The 12,500-nt window shown below is 50.5% G+C and overlaps 3 protein-coding genes across 3 annotated transcripts in view; all 3 read left to right on the top strand.

The window, feature by feature from the left end:
- itga3b (integrin, alpha 3b) overlaps positions 1 to 8,637 on the top strand; it is a 46,224-nt gene extending 37,587 nt beyond the window's left edge. The window contains exons 22-26 of the mRNA XM_061224352.1: positions 1 to 55; positions 3,655 to 3,750; positions 4,169 to 4,294; positions 4,928 to 5,091; positions 5,874 to 8,637. The exon at positions 1 to 55 is cut by the window's left edge and continues 62 nt beyond it. Coding sequence (XP_061080336.1) covers positions 1 to 55; positions 3,655 to 3,750; positions 4,169 to 4,294; positions 4,928 to 5,038 — 388 coding nt within the window. The 3' untranslated portion in view covers positions 5,039 to 5,091; positions 5,874 to 8,637. The remainder of the gene's footprint in view (positions 56 to 3,654; positions 3,751 to 4,168; positions 4,295 to 4,927; positions 5,092 to 5,873) is intronic.
- A 229-nt stretch (positions 8,638 to 8,866) lies between these two features.
- Positions 8,867 to 11,798, top strand: ccdc103 (coiled-coil domain containing 103). The gene is made up of 4 exons (XM_061224571.1): positions 8,867 to 9,094; positions 9,366 to 9,512; positions 9,714 to 9,843; positions 10,863 to 11,798. Exons 2-4 carry the CDS (start codon positions 9,370 to 9,372, stop codon positions 11,796 to 11,798), a joined length of 1,209 nt encoding a protein of 402 aa, XP_061080555.1. The 5' UTR covers positions 8,867 to 9,094; positions 9,366 to 9,369.
- Positions 11,679 to 12,500, top strand: part of LOC133114525 (Ig-like V-type domain-containing protein FAM187A) — a 1,730-nt gene continuing 908 nt past the window's right edge. The window contains exon 1 of the mRNA XM_061224013.1: positions 11,679 to 12,500. This exon is cut by the window's right edge and continues 908 nt beyond it. Within this exon, the coding sequence (XP_061079997.1) occupies positions 12,055 to 12,500 (446 nt within the window). The 5' untranslated portion in view covers positions 11,679 to 12,054.

Here is a 12,500-nt window from a genome sequence, read left to right as displayed (position 1 = left end):
CAACTCCGCCACGGTGAAGGTCCGGGGACGTCTGTGGAACGGCACCATGCTGGAGGTGAGGGCGCAGCAGCCCTGATACCGGGTCTGATACCGACTGATACTGACTGCTACCGGTTCCAATACTGGTTCTGGAACTGATTACGATACTGGTTCCAATACCGGTACTCATACCAGTACTGGTACTGGTTCCAATACCGGTACTCATACCAGTACTGGTACTGGTTCCAATACCGGTACTTACAGTACTGTGCAGAAGTCTTAGGCACCTGTATAACATTCTGTACAGATAAGATTCTTTCAAAAATAATTCAATGAAAGGTCCTAAATAAACGTACTATACATTTTACACTACATTTTAGTTATTTTGCAGAATAGTTAAAAACTGAACCAAATCAATATTTTTTGTGACCACCCTTCGGCGTTAAAACTGCATCACTTCTCTGAGATCAACGCTGTCCTGCAGTTCTATAAGACAATCAGCAGGGAGGCTGTTCCAAGCATGTTGGAGAACTTGGTTGGCTCCTTGCTTCTGATCTCAGACAGCCTTGATCAAGTTTTTACGCAAAAAGTAGTCAATTGCTTAAGGTAATATGTAACTTTTTAAAATTAAATACACAAATATCTCTGTAAAATTAAATCTTTTAGACAATGAATAGTTGGAAATCTCAAATGTTCTTTTATACTAGCACACACAAAAAAAAGAAACATATATATGGGAAACTTCCTTGATGAGCTAGACACCCTTCTCAGCTCCTTCCCTGAGGATGGCACCCCACTGATTCTCCTTGGAGACTTCAACATCCACCTAGAAGCCTCCCAGTCTGCTGCCTTCCTACCGCTAATCCACTCCTTCGGCCTCTCCCTGCAACACTCTCCTCCAACCCACAAGGCGGGCAATGTCCTAGACCTTGTCTTTGTAAGGAACTGCTCATGCTCCGACTTCACGGTTACCCCTCTGCATACATCTGATCACCACTTCATCTCATTCTCCCTCCCTCTTCCTCCCCATCCTCCTCCCCCTCCTCCCACCCACACTTCCTCAGCCCGCCGTAACCTCCGCTCCCTCTCACCCTCTTCCTTTGCCAGCACCGTCACCGCCTCACTCCCCCCTCTCGAATCCTTCTCCAAACTCCCCGCTGACTCTGCATCTGCCACCCTCCTTTCATCTCTCTCCTCCGCCTTTGACTCTCTCTGTCCCCCTGTCTCAAAACCACCTCGCACATCCCCTCCCAGTCCTTGGATATCTGACACCCTGCGTACCTCCAGGGCCAGCCTCCGCGCAGCGGAGAGGAAGTGGGGGAAATCCAGAGACGCTTCCGACCTCATGACTTACCAGTCTCTCCTGGCGGCATTCTCTTCCGATGTCACTGCCGCCAAAGCAAAATACTATCAAACACAAATTCAGAACTCTGCTTCTAACCCCCGGAAACTTTTCTCCATTTTCTCCTCTCTCCTCAACGCACCGCCTCCTCCTCCTCAGTCCTCCTTCGCTGCTGATGACTTTGCTGATTTCTTCGATGAGAAGGTCACAGTCATCCGCAGATCCTTTACAACCACCGCCCCCCTCACTGTGCCCTCCCCCCCCCTCTAGGCCCATCCCTTCCTTTTCCACTTTCTCCCCCCTTACGGACTCTGATGTTTCTCAACTCCTGCTCTGCCACCGCCCTACAACCTGTGCCCTTGACCCTATCCCCTCTTCTCTTCTCCAAACTATCACACCTGACATTCTCCCATTTGTCACCTCCCTTGTCAACTCCTCCCTGTCTTCCGGCTGTTTTCCGGCATCCTCCAAGAGGGCCCACATCACGCCGCTGCTAAAAAAGCCTACCCTGGATCCCTCCATCATCCAGAACTACCGCCCGGTATCTCTTCTTCCTTTCCTTTCTAAAACTATAGAACGAGCCGCTTCTACTCAACTTTCTTCCTTCTTTTCTAACAACAACCTGCTAGACCCCCATCAGTCTGGCTTCAGATCGGGCCACTCGACAGAGACTGCGCTCCTCTCCGTCAGTGAGTCACTTCATGCCGCACGAGCAGCCTCCCTCTCCTCTATCCTCATTCTTCTAGATCTCTCTGCTGCCTTCGACACTGTGGATCACTCCATCCTCCTGTCTGCCCTGTCAGCAACGGGCATCTGTGGCACAGCCCTGGACTGGATTGAGTCCTACCTCTCTGGTCGCTCCTTCCAGGTTGCCTGGGCTGGTTCGGTATCGACACCTCGGCCCCTCGCCACAGGAGTTCCCCAGGGCTCAGTCCTTGGCCCACTTCTTTTTTCTCTCTACACTCGCTCCCTTGGCCCTGTGATCACTGCACATGGGCTATCCTACCACTGCTATGCGGACGATACCCAACTCTTCGTCTCGTTCCCGCCGTCTGATACGCAGGTTTCAGCCCGTATCTCTGCTTGCCTGAGGGACATCCAGAGCTGGATGGACAACCACCATCTAAAGCTCAACCCAGGTAAAACTGAAATGATATTCATCCCTGCTAATACCTCTCCCCATCTGGATCTCTCCATTTCTCTCGGGGATACCACACTCACACCGTCACCCAGTGCAAGGAACCTCGGCGTGGTGATGGACAGCAGACTGTCCCTTTCCGAGAACATTGCGGCGGTGACCCGGTCTTGCAGGTTCTTCCTATACAACATACGGAGAATCCGCCCCTTTCTCACCCCCTACTCGACCCAGCTCCTGGTCCAAGCGATGGTTCTGTCCCGCCTGGACTACTGCAATTCCCTCTTGGCTGGCCTCCCAGCGTCCGCCATCAGACCCCTCCAACTCATCCAGAATGCAGCAGCTCGTCTGGTCTTCAACCTTCCCAAATACTCACACGTCACCCCCCTGCTTACTTCCCTCCACTGGCTGCCTGTCATGGCTCGCATCAAATTCAAAACATTGGTGCTAGCCTTCCAAGCAGTTAAAGGGTCTTCCCCAGCTTATCTGCAAAAAATCATCAGACCCTACACCCCTGCCAGACCTCTTCGTTCAGCCTCCACAGGCCGCTTGGCACCTCCCCCTCTCAGAACCTCCACCTCACGCTCACGACTACTGTCTGTTCTGGCTCCACGGTGGTGGAACGAACTCCCCGTTGAGGTCAGAACTATAGAATCTCTCCCCACCTTCAAGCGCAAGCTGAAGACGCACCTCTTCAAGCAGCACCTCTCCCCATCCCTCCCTACCTCCCTGTGAACCTTAATTGTTGTCTCTGTGACTTGCTTTGTGTATCGGTATTTTTAGTTGGCTAGGTAAGCAGTGTTTGGATAGTTAACTTTGGTGACTATTGCTCTGTTTGTTTGTTTGTTAAAAAAAAAAAAAAAAAAAAAAAAAAAAACCCCCTTGTCCTTATCTTTGTTGTACAGGTAGCAGTTGAAATTGTACTTACCTCTAGAGTCTTTCAGCGAACCTATCCCTGGTTATGGGTATGCACTTTGTTGTACGTCGCTCTGGATAAGAGCGTCTGCCAAATGCCAATAATGTAATGTAATGTAATATATATAATAAAATCTAGGGTGCCTAAGACTTCTGCACAGTACTTATACCAGTACTGATACTGAGTGATACCGGGTCCAATGCCGATACTGGCAGTGCTTCCAATACTGAGTCTTAACAACGCTGCTGCAAACGTGCGGAAACTGACGGAATGTTCTCTCAGGACTACAAGGACGACCACATCACGGTGAAAGGCCTGGCCTCCCTGAAGCTGGTCACCAGCCGACCTGCCCTCAAGATGGAGACGGTGACCAGAGAGGTAAGGGCCCAAAGGGCGGCGATGAGAGACAATACTCCTCAAGATGCTTTACTCTCTTCGAGCTTCGTAAAAAGAAGCCTTGGGGGGGTTAAAGGGATTAACAATGTGAACGACAGGAGATCCTTCAGCGTGAGTTAGGTTAGCAGAACGAGGAGCCATACCTTGAAGTTGTTGAAGGATAAATACTGCACAGATATTACAAAGTATTTTTTCACACAGTGGTCACTGTGTAGAACAGCTTGCCCAGGACATGTAGTGGAGGCAGAATCACAAGACCAGGCAGGCGGTGCTAAATACTGTTTCGCTTTTAGGCAAACTAAGCAGTAGGTACAGTTAGCGGTTGGAAAAGGTAGTGAGCATTGTATACACCCATATACCTATATATGTATATATGTCCCCGCCTCTCTCCCTCCCTCAGTTTGTGGTGAACATTGACCCGAAGTTCACGGAGCAGCAGCAGTACCAGGCCCCGCTCTGGATCATCATCGTGTCCGCCCTGGGGGGCGTCCTGCTGCTGGGATTCATAATCCTGCTGCTGTGGAAGGTCAGGCTCTTCCCCTCCCGCGGAGTCCATTCTGGGCTCTTCCCCTCCTGGGGGGGTCCATTCTGGGCTCTTCCCCTCCTGGGGGGGTCCATTCTGGGCTCTTTCCCTCCTGGGGGGGTCCATTCTGGGCTCTTCCCCTCCTGGGGGGTCCATTCTGGACTCTTCCCCTCCTGGGGGGGTCCATTCTGGGCTCTTCCCCTCCTGGGGGGGTCCATTCTGGGCTCTTCCCCTCCTGGGGGGGTCCATTCTGGGCTCTTCCCCTCCTGGGGGGGTCCATTCTGGGCTCTTCCCCTCCTGGGGGGGTCCATTTTGGCTCTGATCATGAGTGCGCCCTCACTGTGTGCGAATGAGCAACACCTTTCGTCCCTTCCACCTGATCAGCCGGCTGTCATTGGGCTTGTGATTGGCTCTAATGCTGCTCCATAACGATTAGAAGGGCTTGTGATTGGCTGTAATGCTCCCTAGCGATCAGGAGGGCTTGTGATTGGCTGTAATGCTCCATAGTGATGAGGTGGGCTTGTGACTGGCTCTAATGCTCCATGCGATCAGGAGGGCTTGTGATTGGCTCTAATGCTCCGTAGCGGTCAGGAGGACTTGTGATTGGCTGTAACGCTCCGTGGTTCCTCCCCCCAGTGCGGGTTCTTCCAGAGGGCCAACAGGCGGGAGATGTACGAGGCCAAGGCGCAGACGGCCCAGATGAAGATCCAGCCCTCAGAGAACCAGAAGCTGGAGGAGGAGTTCTAGGAGAGGGTGGGGCCCCTGGGGGCCCCAATGGCCCTCTGCACACAGGTTCCTGGGTAATCCTCTCCTCCCTCAGCCTGCTGGCTGCTGTCCTTCAGACCAGCTCCTTTCATCCTGTAAAGAAGTCTTCCCTTTCTCCCTGCAGGCTCAGTGACTCTCTCCCTTCCTCCTCTCCTCCTCTCTGCAGCCCTGCTGCTCTCCGTTTCTCAGTCCTCTTCCTCTTCAGGGTAACATGGGGACGTGTGTGAGTGTGTGAGTGTGTGAGTGTGTGAGTGTGTGAGTGTGTGAGTGTGTGAGTGTGTGAGTGTGTGAGTGTGTGAGTGAGCGAGCAAGTTCTCACTCCTGTTCCTCTTCAGGGTAACATGGGGATGTGTGTTTGTGTGTGTGTTTCACTCCTCTTCCTCTTCAGGGTAATATGGGGACGCGTGTGTGTGTTTTTCCCTCTGCTAACCTGTCTCTCCCAGAGGTTTCTGCATTTGTGCTCATGTTGTATACACTGATGGCGCAAAACACAGTCCTTATGTCTTCACTGGTCACCAGCTCCCTGAGCACAACACAAACTGGAGGCTTCCCAGTAAATCCAGACCTCTCTCGGACCTCACACACTCTCTCTCTCTCCCTCTCTCCCTCTCTCCCTCTCTCCCTCTTTCCCTCTCTCTCTCTCTCCCTCTCTTTCCCTCTCTCTCTCTCTCCCTCTCTTTCCCTCTCTCTCTCCCTCTTTCCCTCTCTCTCTCTCTCCCTCTCTCTCTCCCTCTCTCCCTCTCCCTCTCTCCCTCTCCCTCTCTCCCTCTCCCTCTCCCTCTCCCTCTCCCTCTCCCTCTCTCCGTCTCTCGCACAGTGTGGCTTCTTCAAGCGGGCGCTGTACTACCGGATAATGCCCAAGTACCACGGTGTGAAGATCCGCAAGGAGGACCGGCACCCGCTGGGCCCGGGGCTCCGGAGCGAGAGCCACAGCAGGAAACACTGGGTCACCACCTGGACCGAGCTGCACCAGCATTACTACTGAGCCCCGCCCTGCCCCGCCCCCACGGCCCTGTGGGGCGCGCCGATTGGACGACCGCCGTCTGCCCCGCCCACAGTGGGGTGGGGCCACTCAAGTTTTTCCGACATCTCTGTGAGAACTTTACCAACCATATTCCGTGCATTATATTTGATTCATTATATTATATTCTTTACTTCTTTTCTTCTTTAAAAAAAAAAAAAAAAAATCTTGTCATCAAAATGTTTTGCTTTTGGTGCAATATTGTTTCTGCTGTTCTATTCTAAATGGATAGTGGAAGTTCATTGAATGTACATTGGTCTTTTTTTGTTTTGTTTTTTTAGCACTAGAAGTGCTATGTTTTTTTGCTGTCAAAATAATCTACATTCCAAGTGTGTTTTATCATGCAGTGCATTCTGCTAAATGCTTGTTCTTGGCTTGACTGTGACTTGATTTCCTGGATTTGCAATATGCTAGTGACATTAGCTGTCATAACAATTTGCCTGTGTGATTATGTGAGTTTGTGATAACTTGTCTCGGATCCTAACATTTCTTCAGTAAGGAGTCTTATTCTGTAGTGACTGACTGACCCCTGGTGGTCACGCCAGGAAATCCTCAAACCAGAGAAGGACTGAAAACCCCCTGTCACCCCCCCACTGTCCCCAATCTAAAACATTATAGATGGTAATGTTGTTGTACAGGTTGTAGTAGTGGCACATTTTGATCTGGTCAAGGTTCAAGGTTTGATTGCTTAATGCAATAGTTAGAAAAGTAGAATTTGCTCTGTGTGGTGTATTTGTGCTCCTGCGCGGTTCTGTGCTATTAGTGGATGGAACGGGCGTAGGACAGTAGGTGTGTACACCTGGGTGGGTTTACCTCCACTGGACAAGCCCTCCTGAAGAAGTGTGCTTCTGCTTAACTGACCTGGTAATTCAGTCGAGCTGTGTGTGTGTGTGTGTGTGTGTGTGTGTGTGTGTGTGTGTGTGCGTGTGTGTGCGCGCGCGCCCTTAACACAGAACGGAATATTGTCTGATTTCAGCCGGTTTTGTCCGGTTTCATTTCACTTGTCTGAACATTTCATTTGAATCACGGCTGCTGTCTGACGCTGTGCGATGTTGCCATGGGGACCGACGTGCTCTTCAACTGTGCGCATCTATATTTTCATGACCCGATTTTCTGGAAAGAAATGTTTTACACTGATCGAAACTGAGCAGGCTAATTGACATGTAATATAATATTACAGTTTTTAAATATCAGGCTGTATGTGGACGATGAGAATAATGGGAATTAATACGTGCTAGTCTTGCAGTCTTTAATGTACCGTGTATGCTGTTGTCGTCTCAGAAGTCAATAACCTTCCACATAGACTGAGGGCGAGCGAAGAACGCAGTTCCTACTGGCACCGCTGTTCATCGAGTGTCACCTAGTGGTCAAAAAGTATTTCACAACCAAAGCTGATTTCAGTACTTTATTACTGTGTGTATATATGAGTAAGTAATCATAGAAATTGGGGGACATATCATTACTACTGAAGCTGGATGTTTGAGGAGACCAGGTCTGTGCGGATTGGTTGATGGGAATCTCCCAAAGTCCAATAAAAGTTACACAGTGTCTTACGGGCACAGTGTGGTGGCTGTGGTACTCGCACAAGTCGGATTCACTCGCGGGTTCATGGGACAGTCTTCCAAGAATGGAGCAGTCCTGTATCAATTTACCACCCAAATGAAGATTGCAGCGCTGCAAAACACCCTGACCTCCCCTGTATTTCAGCTCCCTAAACCAACCATCTCGTTTTGTCCAGTCCCAGGAAAGAGCCTTTTGAAATTGGGAAATTGAACAATGCATTGCTCTTTGGTGATTTTATTAGCCTTTATAGTAGATGATACATTGTCGTCCGCTTGGTGCGTGGTCTGCTGTGATTGTTAGCGTGGCGGAGAAGTAGTCTCCCGATCAGCGGGGCACATTTTAGCTGAAGGGAGCTCTGCGCTACCGTGGGACGCCTCGCAGCCCGGAGACCATCGCCACCTGGTGGACAGAACCTCCCACAGCCGTTCTGCAGCAACAGTGCCTGTGCGGTGAATTAAATGACCATTTTAGCTTTCACATCTTCTTCACGCGAGCCTTTACATATCATAACAAAGGCCTGTTCTATGTTTTTAATTTAAAAAACCTTTTTTTCTTTTTTTCTAGATAACTTTATATAATGCTAGCTTTAAAAAAATGAAAATAAAAAATGACGCAAAGCTTATTCAAATGCATGATTTACAAAAAGCAACAGTAATCATTTTCCAAATTTCAATAATATATTTTAAAATGATTACCTCTGCAAGCATATTAAAAGTCATCATTCATGGATAAATATTTTGAGACACTGAAATACACTGAAAGAGAAATATTGAGGCACCACGCCTCATAATCTGTGAATATTCGAGCTCCCTTTATCTAAGATGTTGCAATAAGTGCCAGGTACTGTTATTTTAGTGGTGGATGGGGCCAAATGTCTGTCTAGGGAATTTTTTTTTGTGTTTGTATGTATTTAAGCACATGATGACTTTGTAAAAATGCAGGCATTGTTTCTTTTTGTACTGAACTATCTCAATGTTATTAAAGTATTTTTAAATAATTATCGCTTCAACACTGTAGTTTTTATGATGTATTCCCTCGGTTTAATCAGAGATTAAAATGAAAATGGTATAACTGCGCGTTATATTAAAAATGATTGTAAATAAGAGGATTAAAGGCAATTTAATATTTCTTCTATTGAATATTTTTAAAACGGGCAGGACAAATCTTCATTCGTCTAACTTTTTTACGGTCGATTTTTTTTTTTTTCAGTCATGTGACCTCCCTATTTGTTGAGAGCATTGCCATGGAGACGCAACCAAAACAGTAGCGTTAGCGGAGTTGGTTGGAGACTAGGAAGAAAACATCCATATATTTCCCTTAAAGTTTAGCTCAATTAGCCATCTAATGAAACAACGTTGTAGCTTTTTGTGCATAAAACGTCCCAGAGTGATCGATATTCCGGATTTCCGCGGTTGACAACTCACCCAGCTAACGTCTACAAACAAGCCAGCTATGTGAGCGCTTAACTTTTCAAAGGAGCGACAGGTGGCTATAGCTAGCTATGTTAGTTAGCCTAAGTAGTAAATTGTGGCTATTCCAGAATGCGTGAAATATAATATTTACCGTGTATTATCAGTTTAGATGACCTCATTAGCCAGTATATCATCTATCATAGTTGTTAATTGCTGTAATTTCGCCGTAGAATCTAATCGCATCCCCCCCTCCCCCGCAGTCGTTGCTCCGCTCACACAGATTAACAGCGGTAATTTGAATTTCTATACACAGCAGAATGGGGGATTCCGAGGTTATTAATTTTTCAGCGCTGGAGAAGGAGTTGCAGGCTGCGTTAGAAGCGGACAGGAAATATCGACGGGAGAATGACGCCAAGTTTCGCGCAATACATCAGAACGTTGGGTCTTACGAGGAGTTCAGGTGAGCAACCTCGCCGTCTCGTTTCAGCCGGTATTTATTTATACGCTATTTTTGACATCGTTGTTGGAATATTGGAACGGCCGTTTTTTGGTTTTGTTTTTGTCTTTCGATTTCTCTAATTGTGGCAGAGTTTGTGCGGTTGTTGAAAGCCCTTTGTACCCTAATACATTGAATGAAGGCTAACAGACCCGGTATTCGCAGAGATATCGTTCTGGCCTCCCACCTGAAACCACTGGAGAAGACTGACAAGACCGGGCAGCGCAGGCAGCCCTGGAACCCCCTCGCTTCTCGAGCCGGGAAGCCGGGCACCGCAGGCTGTGCCACTCTGGAGGTCAGTCCGTGCGATACATCACCTTCTGCTGGGCTCTGGTCCTCCAGATAACCCACGCAGTGGAAACGGATCTGCGCAACACTGCCCGTTGTTTTAAAAAGTCTTTCGAAGTATGACTAGATTTATGTTGCCTACGAGCGACTGTTTCGGTGCCCAAGGTTTTCGAACGAGATCTCACGGGGATAGCGGTCGTAAATGCTGTTGAGTTTGGCCCAAAACAGAAAACTTTGATGCTCGCGGTTCTATGATCAGAACTTTCCTAGTGAATTTTCTTGTGTCCCTCAGTTCGCTTAGTTGCTTACGAGTCTTCTGAAGGTAGCGCTTTTGCTGTACTGATAACAGCAAGCCTGTCTGCACGGAAAAGGTGGATCCCGGAGTACTTTTATCTTAGTTGAGTGTGCCGTGTTATTGTGTTATGTATAGGCCTATTTACTGTGGCTATATGTTTATAATGTTTTGTGAACAGACCTGGGTACATGACGGTTTTGGATTTAGATCTGAGCTTATCTTGTGTATTCGCACCTACTCAAATACTCTCAGAAATAATAATAATGGTTTACAATTATAATTTTTTTTACATGTTTTATTTGTGAAGCGCTTTTCCCAAGCTCAAATAGGGAAAAACAAGCTAAAAACTAGAGCAAGCAATAGAAACAATGTTTACAAGGAGCCAGAAGTAAGGAGACCAGAGAAAGACATGCTATGTGTGATGGCCAGTCGCTTTCCAGAGGCTTTCCTAAACAGATAGGTTTTTAACTGTGTTTTAAAAGACTGGTTTTAGAACAAACTCGCCTTCCGGTCCTCCTGGCTGGCTCAGTTGCACCAGGCAAGACCAATCGAGTAACAGAGCAGCATTTTAATCCCACACAATTCCGTCTGTGACCCAGGTCTGACAGTGTGAAAGTTTGTGCTCTGTCTGAAGTTCTCACTGCGTGTTCTGCGTGTTCTGCGTGTTCTACGTGTTCCGTGTGTTCCGTGTGTTCCGTGTGTTCTGTGTGTTCTGCGTGTTCCGTGGGAAGGCCTCGGCGTTCCGGCCCGGCACGGCGGCGGAGTTCGGGCGGGATTGGCGGCGGTCCGGCGGGAGCGTGGAGGAGCGGTACCGGCTCCTGCTGTCCCTGGGGGGCGCCGGCGTCCGGCGGACCTTCAGCACCGAGGTGGGGGCCGGCCTGCTGGGGGAGTTCCTGCTGGTCCTGGCCGGGGGGCTTCGGCGGGGGGACGCGGGGGCCGTGGTGTCCCTGCTGCACGGGCTGGCCCACACCGGCCGGTTCAGCCTGGGCCTGGCCTTCCTCAGCCCGGGGGAGAGGGCCGCCTGTGCCGGCCTCCTGGGCCGACTGCAGGACATTCTGCGGGACGGGCACCCCGAAACAGAGCCAGGGGGCGCTGAGGGGCATCCCGAAACAGAGCCAGGGGGCGCTGAGGGGCACCCCGAAACAGAGCCAGGGGGCGCTGAGGGGCACCCCGAAACAGAGCCGGGGGGCGCTGAGGGGCACCCCGAAACAGAGCCGGGGGGCGCTGAGGGGCACCCCGAAACAGAGCAGGAGGGCACTGAGGGGCACCCCGAAACAGAGCCAGGGGGCGCTGAGGGGCACCCCGAAACAGAGCCAGGGGGCGCTGAGGGGCACCCCGAAACAGAGCAGGAGGGCACTGAGGGGCACCCCGAAACAGAGCCAGGGGGCGCTGAGGGGCACCCCGAAACAGAGCCGGGGGGCGCTGAGGGGCATCCCGAAACAGAGCCGGGGGGCGCTGAGGGGGACCCCGAAACAGAGCAGGGAGGCACTGAGGGGGTCCCCGAAACAGAGCAGGGGGGCGCTGAGGGGGACTCCGATACAGAGCCAGGGGGTGCTGAGGGGGACCCCGAAACAGAGCCAGGGGGTGCTGAGGGGGAGAACGTTCTGGAGAAATTAGAACGCTTACTGCTGCTCTACGGGGTCCACATCGACTCTTCAGAGAACTGATCTCACTGCCTTCATCGGGCCAGCTCTCAGTCAGAAAGACAATGTCATTTGTACTTCATTTTATTCTGTAGTTTATAAGGTTGTGTTTATTTTGGGTTATTTTATGTAAAATGTCAAGTTTAAAGTACATTGTGTACTTTTGTGTATTGAAGTTCTCTGACCTCTATTACTCACCTGGCATTGTGATGTCAGAGTGAGGTCACAGTGTGTTTGGAATGTGCGCTCCTATGACCCGGACGTTCCGGGCTCCCTCCCTATGAAAGGCCTTGGGCGGGAAGGCGGGTCATTGTCTCAGAAGCTGCAGGTCATGTGGCTGTCTGTGCCACTGCAGCTGCTGCTACTGCTGCAGGTCCTCCTGGGGCTTCCCATGCTCCTCTCTGCCTACGAGGCCCCGGAGGACAAGGAGGACGTGTTTGCGAAGAGGGCGTGCCCGGCGTTCCTGGTGTTTGAGAGCGTGGCGTTCCTGGAGGACATGACGGTGGAGCTGCCCTGCCGCTGCAAGCCGGAGCAGGCGCGCTCGGTGGTGTGGTACTATCAGAGGCGCCTGCGCGCGGGCGCGCGCGCGCTGACGGACTTCGAGGGCACGGTTCTGGTGGACTGGACCCGGGCGGGGCGGGACTCGGACCTGCGCGGCCGCTTCTCCATCCGGCTGTTCAGCCTGCTGGTGTTCCGCGCGCGGGCGGAGGATTCGGGGCACTACGT

This window comes from Conger conger, chromosome 16, assembly GCF_963514075.1.
Source record: "Conger conger chromosome 16, fConCon1.1, whole genome shotgun sequence".
Classification (NCBI taxonomy): Eukaryota; Metazoa; Chordata; class Actinopteri; order Anguilliformes; family Congridae; genus Conger; species Conger conger.
Note: the sequence above shows the minus strand (reverse complement) of the source record. Positions and strands in the feature narration are given on the sequence as shown.